The sequence below is a fragment of the Colias croceus genome, chromosome 8, assembly GCF_905220415.1.
Source record: "Colias croceus chromosome 8, ilColCroc2.1".
Lineage (NCBI taxonomy): Eukaryota > Metazoa > Arthropoda > Insecta > Lepidoptera > Pieridae > Colias > Colias croceus.
In genome coordinates this window covers 1,354,932-1,373,452 of record NC_059544.1, presented here as the reverse complement: position 1 = coordinate 1,373,452, position 18,521 = coordinate 1,354,932, and the positions used below count along the sequence as shown (strand labels likewise).

At 33.2% G+C, this 18,521-nt stretch overlaps 1 protein-coding gene and 1 long non-coding RNA gene across 5 annotated transcripts; both read right to left on the bottom strand.

Annotated features, from left to right (window-relative positions):
- Positions 1-2,117: 2,117 nt before the first annotated feature.
- On the bottom strand, positions 2,118-9,591 carry LOC123694090 (glucose dehydrogenase [FAD, quinone]-like). The gene is made up of 4 exons (XM_045639392.1): positions 9,071-9,591; positions 5,358-5,491; positions 4,096-4,229; positions 2,118-3,735 (listed from the first exon to the last, which is right to left on the bottom strand). The coding sequence occupies exons 2-4, from the start codon at positions 5,488-5,490 to the stop codon at positions 2,212-2,214; spliced, it is 1,791 nt and encodes a 596-aa protein (XP_045495348.1). The 5' UTR covers position 5,491; positions 9,071-9,591; the 3' UTR covers positions 2,118-2,211.
- Positions 9,592-12,021: 2,430 nt separating this feature from the next.
- LOC123693578 lies at positions 12,022-17,348 on the bottom strand. 4 transcript variants are annotated; one of them, XR_006751699.1, is made up of 2 exons: positions 16,866-17,348; positions 12,022-12,383 (listed from the first exon to the last, which is right to left on the bottom strand). It is a non-coding gene; the product is annotated as an uncharacterized LOC123693578 (long non-coding RNA). The 4 variants fall into 4 exon arrangements; XR_006751700.1 differs by having other exon boundaries at positions 12,022-12,380; XR_006751701.1 differs by lacking the exon at positions 16,866-17,348 and adding an exon at positions 12,990-16,063.
- Positions 17,349-18,521: the final 1,173 nt, after the last annotated feature.

The window sequence follows — 18,521 nt, the reverse complement described above, 5'->3', positions numbered from 1 at the left end:
AAATGGTAAAAAACAAGCAAAAAATGACGATGTGCATTTTTAATATTATATTAATTGTATCTTATAAAAAGTATTATCCACAGGTATTATCTAAAGTTAATTTCACATAAAAACCTACCTATTAGTTACCTTTTTGAAGAGATTTGAAGAAATATGAAAAAGCATTACCTACGTCAATTAGGACATTCACTTGCGAGCAAAAAAATTAAGTAAACTTATCATAAACAAAAAAAAAACCTATAAGTAGATAGAATAGGTACTAACAAGTTACTTGGAAACATGAATTTAGGTATCATTTAGTTTGCAAATAAAATAAAACTGCGTTCAAATGTAAATAATAACATGAAAAAGAATACATTTCCGTCCGCGGTTTCACTTGCGTGGTCGAATAAAATTGGCAGTAAAAGTGAAGACCCATGTCCCCGAGTGGGGTAAGGGGCATATGCATTATGCTGTTTCACTGATCGATTTTCTTTAGAGACAAGTAGGTGAGCCTTCTATGTCTTGTCAGACCAAGACATTTTTTCTTCTTAGTCTCCACCGGGAATAGAACCCATGACACTTCGGTTCTGCGTTCATGCGTCAACCACTGCACCAAGGAGGCGGAAAATTAGCAGTAATTCTCACAAATGTCACGTCTATCGAGGAAAACGTGAGAAAAACTTAAAAAAAGTTTTTTTTCAGCATTTTTTCTGCCAATCTCATCGACGAACTCATTTACGTCAAACTCAAGTGCATACGTTATTTTTATTTTTAATACTCTTTTAAAGCTCTTTTAATACTGATATATTTTAGTTAAAATAAAAATAAATTCACCTATAATGAAAACAAATATATGAACCAAACATCATATTATGGCATTAGTAATTAGTTGAAATTTTAAAGGCATTGTAGGTAGACAATAAAATATTATAATTGAATTTTCAAAATTGGGAAAATATCTTTTTTTTCTCTAAAATAATAATAAAATGATAGTTAATAGATCATTATATTATGTATCTAGGTAATTGACTACATACCTAATTGCATTGTTAGTCCGTAGTTGGTCCTACCTGACAATGACGATGAGTTGCTTCTACGTCAGTAAATGTTTTAATGATAATTGTAATTGCTCTATTTAATCATTTGATAATTAACTTTGAAATTAATTTTACTAATGAACCAATTGAAAACAGCGCCACTCCATCTTCCGAGCTGTAGGTGACGCATCTTTTTTCTTTATTTATGTAATTGAGAAAAGGAAATTTTTACATAATTTACATAATTATTGAGATACCACAAAGAGTCCATAACACCATAAGAAAGTTGTTATTTGACTTTGATAATTCTATTTCATACATGTTTTTGTTACATTAGATAAAATAAACGAATGTCCGTTATTATGAATAAAACCTCAAAGAGCGGCTTTATCTTTTTTAAAAGTAGGAATGTCTTCCATATGATTCTTAGCCCACGGCTACAGAAAACGAACACAACTTTTGTGTAACGAACAAACCATTTCTTAAGTTATTTAAATTATTTAAAATGATATGCGATGACCTTAACTTTTATAGTCAGCTCACATCAAAACAACGACAAATGATAAAATTTAACTTACTTCAAGGCCATAATGTGAATTAACTAAACCTTTATCCTTGATGTTCGTAACTTCCGCTAAAAGACTACCTAGTTTAATCAAACCACATTTATATCATGGTAAAGCTAAGAGTTTGTTTGATTGAACAGGCATATCTCAGAAACTACTTGTTTGAATTTTAAAATATGTATGTGTAATGTGTTTGTAGCTTATTTTATAGATTGTTTAGATGAACGATTTGAGTATGCACTAATTTGGCCAGCTTGTAGCTAGATGAAGGTACCACGAGTAGGTATCGATAAAATAATCAATCACATCTTATGTGGTCAGTATCAAGTCGCGTTAGAACTTATAGAATAATATATTCTATTTTATCATTACCTATGTAACTAATTTGCTTAGCTTTGATTTTTATCATTAATAAACACATCATTATAATTAATAGGTATTATTTACAGTACCTATCTCATTTACCTGTTAAATACCTAGAGATTTTAGATACGTATTTTTTACAAACAATTTCTAACAAAAAACTACTTACAAGATTTGATAAACAGCCTTTATTTATTTTATATCACATTGAAACAAATGCTTTTCACATTCACAAATCGAAGAAACTATGTAAAAGAAAATATTTACGTATACATTCCATGTTCGATTTTAATCATATCAGAGGCCTTCTCAGCAATCATAACAACGGTGGCATATGTATTTCCACGGACGATAGAAGGCATAATACTAGCATCCACCACTCTCAGTCTATCTATTCCACGAACTTTTAATGTCTCATCTACAACTCCTTTCGGTCCCATCGCACAAGTACCAACGGGATGGTAATGCGTCCCAGACATATTCAACACAAAACATTCCCAATAACTCCGAGTTCCAAATGTTTCTTGTTTGCATTGTTCCACGCCTAAATCGGCGACTTTGTAGGATGCTTTCTTGAAAAATGTTGAATTAAGAACCGATATGTAATCTATTACAGAGTCAGCGAATTTAGTAATGTCACTTGAATTGGAAAAGTAGCCTGTACGAACCTCCGGGGTACTCTTCGGATTGCTTGCATTCAAACGCACCGAACCTTTTGAGTCCGGGTGCATTAATGCAACGAGAGCAAAGAACATGTTATGGCGAGATGCGTCAGCGGCTTTTGTACAAATTTTATCGTTCCATGTAAAAACCTCGGTACACATCAACGTACCGAACAAAGATCCAGTCGGAAAAGGGAACGCTGTGACTTGATAATCGGGGTAGGTTTGATTTTTGTCGATCGCCACGCGTCCCATAATACAAGGTTCAGGGAATTCATCCAAGTTTCCAATAACGTCCAGGTCACTCAAAAACGCTACATGTGTCTCTGTGCCCTCAAGGAATATCGGCACAAGAGGATGGTCGTGTAGATTAGCACCAACTTGCGGTGAATCCAAGATTGTCGTTATTCCTGATCCTTCTAATTGATCTTTCGGCCCCACTCCAGATAGCATCAAAATCTGTGGACTCTTAATTGCACCTGCAGAAAGAATAACTTCCTTGTTTGCATTTATTCGATATGTTCCATTTACATTAGTTACTACAACGCCTACAGCGGTATTGTTACTGATAATAATTTTCTTGACTTCAGTGTTTCTTAGTATATAAAGGTTTGGACGATCTGCTATAGGGCTTATATAAGCCACCGCTGAACTTTGCCTCAATTTATTGTTAATTGTGAATTGTGGTTGTGAATATCCAACTTGATCGTATCCATTTAAATCGTCTAGTATTTTATGACCGTTTTCTTTGAAAGCATTGAGGTATTCTTCAGTATCTTTTTTCCAAAGATATTTCGTTATGCCCAAGTATCCTTTGGTGCCATGTATAGAACCAGATTCGCTGTTGAGTATATCCTGGATGGTAAAATTTTCACTCTTTATATAATACTGAGTGACATTTTTGTAATCCCATCCTTCGTTACCTAGATCGACCCATTCTTCAAAATCTTTCTCATTACCTCTTACGTAATACATAAAATTGATACCACTCGATCCTCCCAGCATTTTGCCTTGAATGTAGTAAATGCTTTTCGATTTTTGTTCTTGACTAGAGTATTCATCATTAATAGACGTATAGGGCCAGTGGGGCAAAGCTGGTGCAGTTAATACTGATATTCCAGGGCTCTGCAAAATATCAAAACTGAGTTATACAGTATAGTATTATAAAATCCTTCATTTGTCGCATCATTAATTAATTTGAAATCTATCACAATTCACAGCTCGAATTAATGCAGCAGCTTATGAATATAAAATACAAATTCATTACTTTCACAGGAAGGTATAAGTAATAAGAGATATATGAACGTGAAAATATTTCCAACTGTTTGTCATAATATATATATTATTTAAAAGATTTGTTGTGCTGTACCGAAAAATTTGCTAATCTACGACTTCAAATGTTATTTTAGTTGCCCGTTCCGGGACATGAAAAGGGTGCGACGTTTATTGTTAATTATTTAATATTTATAAACAACTCAGACATACATCTGAAGCTAATGTGGGGTAGTCACCAGCTTCGATAAGCAATACATTCCAATTGGAGATCTCAGTCAATCGGTTAGCAACCACGCTACCGGCAGCACCACCGCCTACTATCACGAAGTCAAAGCTTTGATTATCTGTAAAACAAATTCATTATATATGTATCGTACTTCCACTAATAGTTAATATCATAATACTACTCTAGTAGTACTGCCAAATAAGTACCAAAAGGCAATCATTATCATCATCAAGTTGATGATATCAACCCATTATGTTCCCACTGCAGGGACACGCGCCTCCAATGGAGGCACAGGCCATAAAAATTACACCACGCTGGCCAAGTGCAGGTTGGCAAATGTCATAATATTATGTCGTTGAATTTTTTTGATGAGATCAAAGCAAGGAAAGAAGGAAAGCGACATGTCGCTTTCCTCACGATGTTTTCTTTCGAGCAGGGGCAATTATCACAAAAGACCTTAGTATAAACCATATTGTTTCTTACAAGGATTAAACTAATTAAAAAAAAATATCTAATTATTTAATAACTGTATCATTAAAAAGTAATTATCTGAGAATTGATAAAAATAACTATTGTTTTCAGGCCAATTGATTGCAGGCGCCTTCAAAACAACCTAGTAGGTACTATAATATTAAGTATCTGTGAAACAACTAATAACAGTGGTGCTATCAGCTCGTCCTAATTTCCTTTAACTAATTTTTTTTTTCAGAAATTATCATTACAGTCTCTTTGCAAATAAATATATTTATGTTTCGTAGGAAATAAATTATCTAATAATATGTGATGATATGATGATGTGATGATGTGACGATTTTGATATATTTGATCATCGAATAAACATATTCAAAGAACATGTCTGTCGAATCTTGAAATGATGTCCTAGTTTTGTTGTTAATGTATTGTGTAATGTAACCATTATTTTTATTGTCTTTCTTTTATATGTAATATTGAATTATTGGATTTTTAAATATGAAATTATTGTAATACGCTTTAGATAACTTTAAGCTGTATCCCATTGTAGTATTGTAATTGTACACATTTTGTTGGGTTGCGATCTGCTCGTAAAATTGATGTGGCGCCTATGGACCCGGCAAGATCGTGGCCTGTTGTGTGTATTTAATTTGAATAAATAATTTGAATAAATAATTTGATAATTAAATTACATATTATCCACCACTCGCTTCCCTTGATAGACACGGACATTTTTCTGTAGATTTAAAGAATAAGATGCCGACATTTTCCTTACCATAAATTGAAGCCTGTGACGGGTAATTTTGCGTAATTCCAGACGTGAGAGAAATTATTACGAGTTGAACGGCTGCCAACAACGGGGCGACTACATTCACGACCAAATAAGACAAAACGTTTGTAAGAACCATCCTGAAAAATTGTTAATTATTATAAAAAAAATAAACAAAATTTTAATGGAAAAGCACTAGAAAATAAGAAGCATGAAAATCGATTTCCCAGTCGAAAGTTCTGGAGTAACGCAAAAAATTATGAGTAATGAGAAGTCGGCTGCCAACGCCTCATTTCAGAATTGAAAAATTATAGACGGTTCCCTATAGTACGACTGTAGAACTAATATACCAGAGGATAACTAAGATAATTCTATAGAATTATGATTGACGGCCATCCTAAGATTGCGTCAATATTGTGATGTTATGAGGAAAGTTAATTAGCAATGAAAAGTCAAGTATAGGTCGTTAATTATTGAGTAGGTACGGCATAAATTGGATCGATCTGAGATGTCTTGTAATAAAATATTTTAGTAAAAATTAGTTTTTTTTTATTTCGCCTCCCGGTCTGCTTCATGCTTTTTCTTTAAAAATATTCTAATACTAGCTTCCGACCGCGACTCCGTCCGCGCGGAAAAATTAAGAAAAATTTAGATTTATTTTTTTTTCTTCGTATTTTTTCGGGATAAAAAGTACCTATCCTATTTTATGCCCAGGATAATAAGGTATAATTATACCAAGTTTCATCGAAATCGAAACGTTAGTTTTTACGTGATGCCTTCACATACAGACAGACAGACAGACAAAAAAATTTTTAATCACATATTTGGGTTTGGTATCGATCCAGAAACACCCCCTTTAATAATTTTTCAATATTTTCAATGTACAGAATTGACCCTTCTACAGATTTATTATATGTATAGATTATGTGCTATTGTAATGTAATTATGCTATTAATGATAAATGAATAAATAGTGAAAATAAATACTTACATTGGTATCTAATGTGTAAATGAATGTGTCTGTACGTGTAATTTAAAAACCAATTAATAGATATCATATTATTTTCAAATACCTGAGTAGGTATGTAGTTTTATTTACCTTAAAATTCGCGATTGCTTCTTCGCGAAACTTCTATTCCGGCTAATTTCACTGTTTCAAGTAATTATTAACAGTCTTTTAAAGAGTTTACCACAATTAATGGTAAATTATGGTCTTTTTAATTTACTTAACAATAGACCGCGATCACAAGGGTATCAAATTCAGACTACAAAAAAAAATGAAAATAATTTTATAATTAAATTTGCAGATTTTAATGTAAGAAAAAAACAGTAGCAGTCTCAATTATTTTTCCTACATAATATCGATAGTTAAATGTGGATATAAAGAGGACTGTATATTATACTCTCATAATGTTACATTCATATATAGGGCAGGTGACCCGGTTTTGGCCATTTTAAGAATTATGTAGACTTTGAGGCTATATAATTTTACAGTTTTTGTTATGACGGACATGTTTCTTGTAAAAAGTGATTAAATATGTATAAATCTAGCCTAAAGATATATTTTTTTTTCATAAGGATTCAATGGAAAAATAATCCTGTAGGAAAGAAAAATAAATGGGAGTTTGTGCCATTTTTGGCCAGATTTACCCTATTTCTGGCCATGTCATGTGCCAGTTCTGGCCATCATCAAATTCATCAAAAATAAAAAGCAGATAATTCAAAGTAATGAAAAATGTATTCGAAAATCGCATATTATACGACCAACAATATATAAAATAGCTAGCATAATATTGACGACATATATGAAATATAATATCTCAGCTTGAATTAAAATTACAATTAAGGAGGTCAACATTAATCTATACGAGGTAGATATCTATAATCTAACACAAGAGATCATTTTGGAGCTAGAAAAAAAGCTGTTTCATCACAGTTCCAAACTCTCGCAGGGTTTTCTAGAATTTTTAAATTTTCATCACCGAGCAATGAAGAAATTTCTTGGAACCAGTTTCGAATTTTCTCTTCAGTTATTAAGGCACGAGCTTTATTAATATACTCGGTATGTTTTTGGCTCAAATCAGGATGTCTCGCCATAAATCCATCGAACCAGGAACACCATTGAAGTCTATCGCATTTATAAAAGGTGTAGCAATTTTGCCCTTCACAACAATTTCCTTAACAGAATCCAGTAAACCTTCCTTAATAATAGGAAATCCAGTGCGAGCGCAATCTTTGATCCATATGACAAGTTCGTTTTCTATTTGTATTCCAAGAACTGACTGGGGCCCTACATGTCCAGAATGTTCAGGTGCTTTTCCAGAAATTTTGTGACGCAATGTCGTTCGAGGTACATTAAAATCTCTACTTGCAGTGGCAACGGGCATTCCATTCTTTATTGTAACTCTGAAAATGAATAGATTACTCATTACTTGTATCAAAATAGCTTAGTAATTAAGTTGAAAAATCACGATAAAAACTAAATGGCCAAAAGTGGGGTTCTACGTGCACCACTTTTGGCCAATCATGTGGCCAAAGATGGGAAAATTCATTCATTTTGGCTCCATTAGTGGCCACCTCTTATAACCTCACTTAATAAACAAATAGCGATAAAATAACATTAGTGTGTTATTAGACAGCGTATTCTTTATGAAGAATTAACATAAACATTTAAAAAATAAGAAGGATTTAAAAAATAATTATTTATTACCCACCCGCTCGCCTTACCCGTTTTGCTAAGACTTAGAACAATTGACGCTCTTCAAAAACTAACGACTTGTTGGATTGAAGTGAAGTTTGAAACATCAGAGCTTTTAACGCTATCAGTGCTGCCAATAATAGATCTTTTTATTCCCGTAAACAATAGAGTAAAATATTAGTCTTTGCCTTAGTTATAACGATTTGAAGTTCTAAATGGCCACAAAGGGGTCGGTGGCCACAACCGGGTCACTTGCCCTACGTAATATAAAAACTCAAACTCAAACTAAAAAATCCTATAAAGTCCAATTTGTTAATAAAATAATATTATGTTTGTAGGTATTATACGCTCGTTTAAATAGTTTTTCTTTTATAATACCAATTCCAAAAGTATTTCAATAATTAAGTTATAAGTATAAATATTAAAGTTCAAAATAAAACAGTTTCAAAATTTCAGAAACGCCCCGCTTTAAAACCCTCTTATTATATAATTTTTGTCGCTGGAGCCATATGCATATGAACATAGTTTAATTGTTTATTATTTTCCTAAGCGTTACGTAGAGACGACGCGACGTAGAAAAAGTTGTAGGTAACTTTTTATATTCCAATTTTCGGCCATTTAGAATGGTTCCCGAAAATGTCTGATGAATAGACGTATAATAGTGAAATTTTCTATATTTACCTATACTTATATCTAAGTGACGATACACATTACTCATAAGTATACTTCAGATTTATGTGAATTTTCAATAATATTTAGTGCTTAATTAATAATCGATCGATTATATAGTTTAATAAACAAGTAAGGTAAGAATGGGGATTGGAAATCATTTGAATACAGTTTTTGATGTGTTAATAATTTTGTATTTTTATTTTATGGTGACTAAGTATGTGATTTTTTGAAACCGTTAATTATGTAAAAATAATATTGTGTCATGTCAAAACACAAAAAAATCGGTGCCCTTCGCAACTAGGAAATAAACTTTATCCTAGACTATAATTGTTATTTGAACTTGTACTTACTTTTAATGATTATATCTGTTTGTTGTTAGGCACACACCTAATAATAAATTTAAGTTAGAATGTACTTTTTTATACTATGACGTCTTCCTTCAACGTGGTATGTGATATTAATTTAAATTATCATTTAACAGATCTCTTATATAACATTAGGCGGTAAAATCTGTCCATCGTTAACTTTTATTTATTGTGTGTTTATCAAAATTAATCTTATAAAAACAATGGCTTTAGTCAGTTCTCTAGAAGACTTTGGAAGCTGATTTTTTTGTCATGATTTGTACATTAGAAAAAAACTTTTGTTTTCTATTGCAAAAAAAAACTATGATTAATATGCATTAGTTATATAAAATATATTCAGAAACTTTCACAAAATTAACTCCATTGGCTTTTACAGTCCTTTAATCGTAGCCAATATCAATAAAAAGACGCACTCTCTCCGGGAAAATTCATCTCTGCCAACCTTATGGTTCTAGGGACTTCGAACTATTATGGCTTTTAGAGCACATGTACAGTACTGTCGTAAACCGACCACATCGTGACCGACTAGGTAAATGACGACTAGCACATTAATTCTGATAGTAATCAACTCGTGTATTTCTTTCCACACATGGTTAGATTAATAACACGATTTTTAACACGGAGCTGAGACTTGATATAAAGATCATTCTCGGTTATGCTACATGGTCACAGATTAATAGTTACCTACTACACATGGTGTTGTTAACCTTTTCATAGAACAGCTAGAAGGCTTATTAACCACCTTTTCAAGAATCGTGTCAACTACTTATCATGATACACTTGTGCAGATGTCTAATGTTTTCATACCTTTTCACAATGACTCAATCTGATCCTTGATAGCTAGCACTGCATCACTGAAGTCGGAGTCGGAGCCCACGTTATACTCTGCTGACCCAAAGCTTATATAAAACTTAATCATAATATCGGTCATTCTTCTAGAAAAAAATTATGTGGCCCCTCTTACCCTGCCTTCCAAGCCACTGGTCGTGGGTTCGATTCCCACCCGGGGCAAATATTTGTGAGATGAACTTAGGTAGATGTTTGCTGTGTGTCTGGGTGTTAATTATTTATGTAGGTATTTATTTAAAATTATATATTATGTATGTTTATATATAGCCATCTGGTTTCCATAACACAAGCGAAAGCTTAGTATGGGATCAGATCGTGCCGTGTGTGTGTGTCCTTCCTAACCTTATTTATATATAAAGTGTGTTAATAAATAAGTTTTATCCCGCGTTTGATTTTACGCGAATATTACTTATCTATACATTTAGAAATAAAAGACAATAACGGATTTTAAACTCGATTTATTCATTATTTTTATGATCCATAAAATTAAAGCCCTTAATTTCTAAATTAATAAGTTATTTCATTATCAAATTATCATATGATTTGTATTATCTGCGCTAGTAGGTATCTAAGAATTTATTAATGTGTCTAGACTTCTAAAATCGTAGGTATGTTGTAGCGATTAGCTTGTGTAAATCAGCACTAACGTGGTAATACCTAGATAATAATTATGTACCATGGGCGAAGTCGGGTGGACCGCTAGTATGAATATTACCACGGATAATCTTATGAGTGTAATTTTTATATGAAGGAAAATACCAGGATAGGTCGTAAAATGGTCGTAGAACACAATGAAACTCCCATTTAATCTTGCCACATAGATTTAATGCCATAAATCTTACATCTATGAACGTTTACATACATATTTACAAACATTAAAAAAGGATCACAGAGCGTTTAGTGTGAAAAACAATATTTTTAACGCGAAAAAAACATCAACCTGAAACATGGCGTACATTTTCTATTGAACTTACAACTTATAAAAAAATGCAATAAAAAAAAAATAACAAAGTATTACAAAAAAACTTTTATCCATACTTTCAATGATTATCCAGAATTTCTTATGACAAATATTGGTGACTGCGGTTACCCATCATAAAACTGACCCCGCATAACATTGCTTACCCTTTGTATGTTAGACAGCGATGCAAGATAAGTTAATATATCCATCTCTGTCCCACTACCTTTATTGCACAATATTATGAAATATGTTCCGTTCTTTTAGAAATTCCATCGTTTTCTCTTTTTCTTTACTTACGCCAATCAAAATTTCATGAACTTTAAAAGAATTAATATATTACTGCAAGTTGCAACAAATAGAGAAAACAAGAAGCCTAATTACAATTTAATGACTAATCAATATTAGATATGTAAATAGAGTAACCAATATTATTATAGAGAATCTATATATATCAAACTCAAAGGTGACTGATATAGTGATCTATCAACGCACCGCCCAAACCACTGGACGTATCGGGCTGAAATTTGGCATGCAGGTAGATGTCATAACGTAGGCGTCCCCTAAGAAACGATTTCCAGAAATTCTTGCGGGAACGGGGAAAAATGGCGATGCACGTACAAAGTCGTGGGCGGAAGCTAGTCAATAATAATTCTGTATACCTACAATTATAACATCAATGCTAACAAAAAGAGCCGAATTACGAACCGAATTAACCCCTAATAAAGGGTATTATTAACTTATATCTTAATTAATTAAGTACCAATTGTAAAATTAATTATGCCGGAGTTTGAGATTCGGGACAGAAGTCCACCTTTAAATATTTCAAGTGAAAATCAATGAATAAACATTTTTTCAACAGCTTTTAGAATAGTTTTAATAACAAACAATGTTTGAAAAACAATGTTACTCTATTTTTTTCCAATTAACCTAAACGATGAACTAACTATAAAGTAAATTTTAAATATTCCGTATTAATTAATGAATCTAAACTGAAAACGCGATAGGTGCGTAATTCAGTAAATCATTGGATAGGTAATAAGAAAAATCTAGTATTTTCTATGATTTCATTGGTCGGAATCACGTGAATTTTAATAATATTGAAAAAACATGAACACAGCCCTTTCAATAATATTGATGTTTTGCATTAAAACAAAACATGTATTATGTGTCGAATAAAACACACAGCGTTGGATGAAGAAAGCAGTCTATGAATCCTATATATCTCTATGCAAATTGGGTCACCTTACCAAATATCGATGGATCTTTCACCTCACTAGCAAGAGCGCGTCCCTAGTATGGCATCTGTCATCATCGCCTTTGACGCGCTGTCATCTTCCAAGCTCCATAGCATCTTCATCAGCAAGCAGTAAACTGCAACGCTGTGTGTTTTATTCGACACATAATACATGTTTTGTTTTAATGCAAAACATCAATATTATGTGTCTTTCTAAAACACACAGCGTTGGATGAAGATGTGTTTGATATCTGCTGGTGAAGAAAGACATACAAACGCTATGTTGAAAATAAATTATCTTGTTAATATTGTAATACCTAAGTGCTGTATTAACAACTTAAATTTCATTCCTTACAGAATGTTAAATGAACCTGTTGTATTGTAAAATAAAGTTATATTTTAAATTCTAAAAACAATACAAGGGGGTTATGTAATAACAACAAAAATTGTTTTTCTTTCATATTGTAAGAACTAACCATATAGGTATCCTCTAAATTTTAAATTATTCTCCTCAGATAATCTTCTCAATAAGCCAATACTAATGAACTAAGTCTTAGAACCTAAGAACTGCTTAATTATTTCTCTATATCTTTGATACAAATCAAAGTTCAAATAATAACATAAAAATAAAATTTTAAAAATTATAACTCAAAGGAAGATCAATGTCACCAAGGATAAACAATGGAGCCTCTAAGGCTAAATACTACAGTAAATAACATCTGTATATAAAATAACTATAATAAGCAATGTTAACACAACTGTACCTTAAGCATTAAGCATGTTTGTTACACATTGATCATTACTATGATCTTAAATTAATTACACTGAATTAAATAATAAATTAAACAGTTTCAGGTTACCTTAAAGTAAACCAGACTCACTGGCACTGGCTAAATTGACTGATTGACAGTAAAACTTTTATAATTGACTGTATGGTCCTTCCACTGCCTCCACGGGTTGGTGCCCTTACCACATTCTTGAAGCCACTGCTGGACAGGGCTGCTATGTTTACTGTCTTTAAGATCTGGAGGGACCTTAACTAGCCAGAGATAAAGGTTTGTGTTGCAAGGTTAAAGGGTCCGCCCCTTTATATAATTTAGATAAGAATCAATTATCTACTTTTAAGATTGAAAATCAGTCCTTTGTTACTTGAACCAACCTTTCCACATGGGTCACTGGGCATATCTATGTGTCTGAGTTTCCTCACAACCGACCACCTGATGGATAATGTGTTGTTGTATCCATTTAGTATCCAAATTCTGGTCAGGTTATAATCTTATCTTGCTGTGATAAAAAACTGTATTTTGAGGTTTTCAGAAGTCATGTTCATGTCATGAACAGGTTGAGCTTGCTTATGATAGACTTAAGCCAATTAAATAGAATCCCTGTGTACTAGATTACATGCATTCTTTTTTTTTTTTTTTTTTTTTAGCATTGCATTATGAAAGTCACCTCCTGCTTGGAGGGTCATATGTTGGCACTGTGGAGGGGCACCACTACTTAACTGCTCTTTCTCCTTTGCTTTACAATGGGCTGTTTTCTCCCCTCCCCCCCCCCCCCTTTTTCTGACTGAGCAGTTGGGGGGCCATAAGGCCGTAAGGCCATTCACCAATGGTCTGAGTGCTCATGACTTCCGGGTCAATAACCATATATAACCATAATAGTCAATAACCATAAGCCATCTTTAGGCGCTTGACATTGAGTTGCGGAGAAATGCCCGTATATTATTATTATTTATTATATCAACCATAAGCCACCCTTGGGTGCTATGTATCTGCCCCGGTCCCGGGGTGCGAGGTGCGCTAGTGCACTTGGAGGATTACCCTTGAAAGGGAATATTCAGTCTAGGCGTCAGCTCCATCAACGACTGCAGATGTCGCAAAATTCGGAGCAGGCTTTGGCAAATATGCCTTGGCACTAAAGCATTCCTTTGGGTAGCGAAATGGTCCATATCAGGAGCTTCCGAAATATTATATTTCCTGTTGTACAAGGTAGGAGAAGCCACTCCGGTACAGGTTGATTTCTTGAGAGGCAATCTAAATCAAAGGCCACTTAGGCGTCCTGGAAGCGTGCCAAGAGTTATTCTCAACTTTTCGGCTAGGTACAGTTACTCAGTTGTAAGAGCTAAGAGAGTCAGCAACCTTTGTATGTGGGCGACCAAAGTCTGATTGATAGCTTGGGCTACAGGATGTGCCCCCCTTGCAATTTACTCAGAAGCACTTTTATTGCATATCTGGTACACGACATCTAAGTCAGAAGTTCTAATGCCAAGTCCCCTGCTTCCCTCTTCATTTCTCTGACAGGTAAGTACTGTTCAGATGTCCTACTCAGCCCGCATCCGCGGTATCTGTAGTTAGGAAGTGAGAAACTTGTTCTTTTACAAATACTATTACATTTCTGTCTATGTTTCTTTTCCACAACTCTTAAGTCTTGTATAGCATGTAGAGGGAAAGCCTTTCTCTCTTGGTCTGCTGTGCGCGAAACTCTAGAGAAATACCTGGAGGCGACAACTGTACAGTCCTCTCAGTGTTAGATGTCTAGAACTGTCTGCAACTCTTATTTAGTGCAAGACATGGTCCTTTTAATGACTACCACAGTATGCTCTATCTTTGAGGCTTTTGGGACTGGCAATAACACAGACATTTCTATAGTATTACACATGAGGCACAAGTATCCAGGCTTACAATGTACACTTTGTAATTGATGTGCCAAACCTGCCTTCCCAAAATCTCTATGGTCTCCGGGACCTGTAGAGTTAATTGGAACAATCCTTGTAGACGAAAAGATAATTGTCTAACTAGAAGGCTGTAGCTCATTCTGTGGCTTTACTAAAATCTCCATGGTCTCCGAGACCTGTGAAGTTAAATTATTAGAATAATCCTGATAGTTTAACTAAATCAGAGGGCTGTGGCCCTTTTTGTGATTGGAGTGCCAATCAAGCTCTACCAATATCTCCATGGTCTCCGCGACCTGTGAAGTTGAATTGGAATAGTCTTGTCAATCAGGCTTTACCAAAACCCCCATGGTCTCCGCGACCTGTGAAGTTGAATTGGAATAGTCCTGCCAATCAGGCTTTACCAAAACCTCCATGGTCTCCGCGACCTGTGAAGTTAAATTGGATTAGTCATGGTAGACCCAAAAGATAATTGTCCAACTAAATCAGAAGGCACTTTATGTGGCTGTAGTGCCAATTAAGCTTTTCCAAAATCCTCACAGTCTACAAGACCTGTGAAGTTAATTTTGCAACGGTCTCAATAGACCAAAACTTAATAGCTTAAATAAAACAGAAGGAGGGCACCTCCAGCCTGTAGGGTCTCCGCGACCATTTGAAATGGCTGCCATATGCAGGCAGAAAATAGGCCAATGATGCCTGATTGTACAAGCCAATCCTGACCTTGTGAGAATCTCATTACTGTTACCAATGATGTCTAATTTTACAAGACAATCCTGGCTTTGTAAAATGATAAAATGTTTAATTACCGTTATAATCTGTGATCTGTATCAAAATTACCTGGTTAATACCTAGGTGTTTAGGTGTCTCAGGTTGAATATCAACCTGGCGGAGCCATCAGCTCTTATTGCCAGAAGCATATCTGAATGTAAGTATGGCATATATTTTTCTGGGTCTTTCTGGACACAGTTCTTTCAGCATAACCATACTAAGCTAATCATGGCTAAGGACGCCTTGTACATATTTTCAGTACATATTTTTGTAGAAGATACAAATAAAAAATACAAAGATTTTGGTTACTTTACTGTTGATATTATAGAATTGTTATCACACCTGAGTGTTAATTTTAAGGCAAGCTCTTTCACTTAAGTAAGAAAGGAACTAGATAAACAACATTATCATCAGTAACATTATAACCAAGAATGATCTCATTCAACTGTTCGGGGATACAGTAAATATGGGTCCTTGATGATGATAATGTATATAAACTCTTATAATCTGCAATGTCTATTTCTTATGATTTTTCACTACTATTCAAATAAGTACCCATAGAATCAAAGCTTATTCTGGTATCAATTGGCTATGAAAATAAGCTCCTTATGTTAAGAATTATTTACCATAAGATAAATTAGGTAATCTCAACTTGCAGTAATAAGTAGCTCTTACTGAATATTGTGTGAGACTGTTGCTCATATTATACACTCTATATCATATCCTATAATAAGTAATGTAAAATCTATATGTGACATGTATCAATATTGAAATAATATTAAAATAGTTAATTAACAATTTCTTCTCTTTAGAATATTGTGATAGACAGGTTTTGTAACTAACTATCTAAAATCTAAGTACATCTTAATTGTCTTGAATTATTTATGTAGTCAGTGGGCACTAAGTAGTAGGTACTCACTTTTGTTGAGGTAGTTACAATTGAATGGTCTAAGTGATTGAGATGCCTCACTACCTGCTGAGTGCTGGGGCTCGTTAGCCAGAGGGGATCACGGTGGATTCCTTATACCTAAGAACCTTCTACCTAGGTAGCCTAACGCTATTTCACAAGTCTGGTTAAAAGCAATACTTGACACAGTAACCAATGTGCCTGTGTATGATAAAGAAACCCGATGATAATGTAGTGATCTCATTATAGGCATGCATTGTGTTTTATTAATTACCTACATCTAAATATTGATGTATTTGTGTCAAATACTGTGAAATGTATGCCACGTGCTGGATGAAAATCTATGCACGAGTCCGGACATGTTCTGACAAGTTTGATTGTACTTACGGAATTTCTCGTCTCCCGGTCTCTTGGGCAGTGACGAACCATTACTTCTCTCGTCCTCCGAGGACGAAAAAGAGTTCCCGCCACTATTATACATACCAAAGCACCGGTTTTCGAATTTCCTTCCGACAACGTGGTCTTTTGTGTTTCGTATTGGAACTAATTCCGTTTTTCACTAGAAAAACACTAAAATTTAACGCGTGTGTGTTTTATCACACTTAATATTCGAGAATTATAATTATATATATTCGAATTCGAGAATTATATTCTGCGCGATGTTATTGCGCACGAATTCATAAACGCTATGGAGCTTGGAAGATGACAGCGCGTCAAAGGCGATGATGACAGATGCCATACTAGGGACGCGCTCTTGCTAGTGAGGTGAAAGATCCATCGATATTTGGTAAGGTGACCCAATTTGCATAGAGATATATAGGATTCATAGACTGCTTTCTTCATCCAACGCTGTGTGTTTTAGAAAGACACATAATATAAACATTTATTAAATATTGCAACGGTTAATATTTTAGGATTAACATAAATAAGAATATAGAAAATCTTACTCCATTTAAATCTATTACTATATATACATCTTTTAAAAACAAATTATACAAGTGACTTTGAAAAATTGAAACACCTATTATTTTAAATTTTTTTATCTATAATATTATATAAAATCATATAGGAGTTAGAACCCGACACAAAAAATATAACAAAAAAAACCTGAAAAATCATTAAAACATAGAAGAATATTCACAATAAATTTCGTATTATTTTTAATTAAGAAAGAGACATAGTAATCATAAACATGTGATAAAGTTTTTGTTATTAAAATTATTGAATTTAAACGTATGAAATAACATGAAAAAAGAGCATAATATAACGTAAAATCGTTTGGACCACTTTTGCAAAAATTTAGAAGATAAAAAAATTTAATATTGTTTTAAATATAACCCTTTAATAATTTAAAATTGAAACTAATAAAAAATTCAAGAATCCAAATGATTTTTTTGATATCTTTTGTGTGCGACTGTATCTAAAAGAGTACATTAAGATAGAATATAACAATAATACAATAATGTAAAAATTTCAATTTACTTTGCAAAGTCAATCCAAGTGTGTCTGTGTACAAACATATGGTTCTTTAAATAAATATATATTTTTGATTTTTTTTTTCTTTTAGGTGACTTTAAAGCGGAACTTTAAGACCATCGAAGTTAAATAATAGAGTAAACTAATATTTAACGATAAAAAAGACAGAATATTTAATGCATATTTTTATGTCTTATAAATAATAGACACAAATATAGTATGTATAAATTATTTATTTTAAACTTAAAAAAAATAGTGATTCAGTATACGAACCAACGCGGCCGCGTTAAATTCCATTTTTTTGTTCGAAAGATTAAAACATGTTTATTTTGCTTATTATAGCAATAAAAAACAATAAAATTAACCAAAACAGTAGTTTTTAGTTAGTCTTTATCATGCTTATGAGCGATTCAAAAAAAAGAGATCAATTTTTGCAATAATATTTACCTTAAAAATTTTGAGTTCACCTCAAAAAAATTGACGAAAGTGTTTGTTATTCAAATAAATTTAAAATAACCGACGTTCTTACGCAACTACCTTCATTAAATTTAAATCACTGACAGAAGA

Excerpts from the sequence above, each read along its gene's own strand:
- LOC123694090 (XM_045639392.1), bottom strand. The coding sequence starts at position 5,490 with ATGGTTCTTACAAACGTTTTGTCTTATTTGGTCGTGAATGTAGTCGCC. Across the intron at positions 4,230-5,357 it reads GTCACAGGCTTCAATTTATG|ATAATCAAAGCTTTGACTTC; the intron begins GTAAGGAAAATG and ends TTTGTTTTACAG. Across the intron at positions 3,736-4,095 it reads ACCCCACATTAGCTTCAGAT|AGCCCTGGAATATCAGTATT; the intron begins GTATGTCTGAGT and ends GATATTTTGCAG.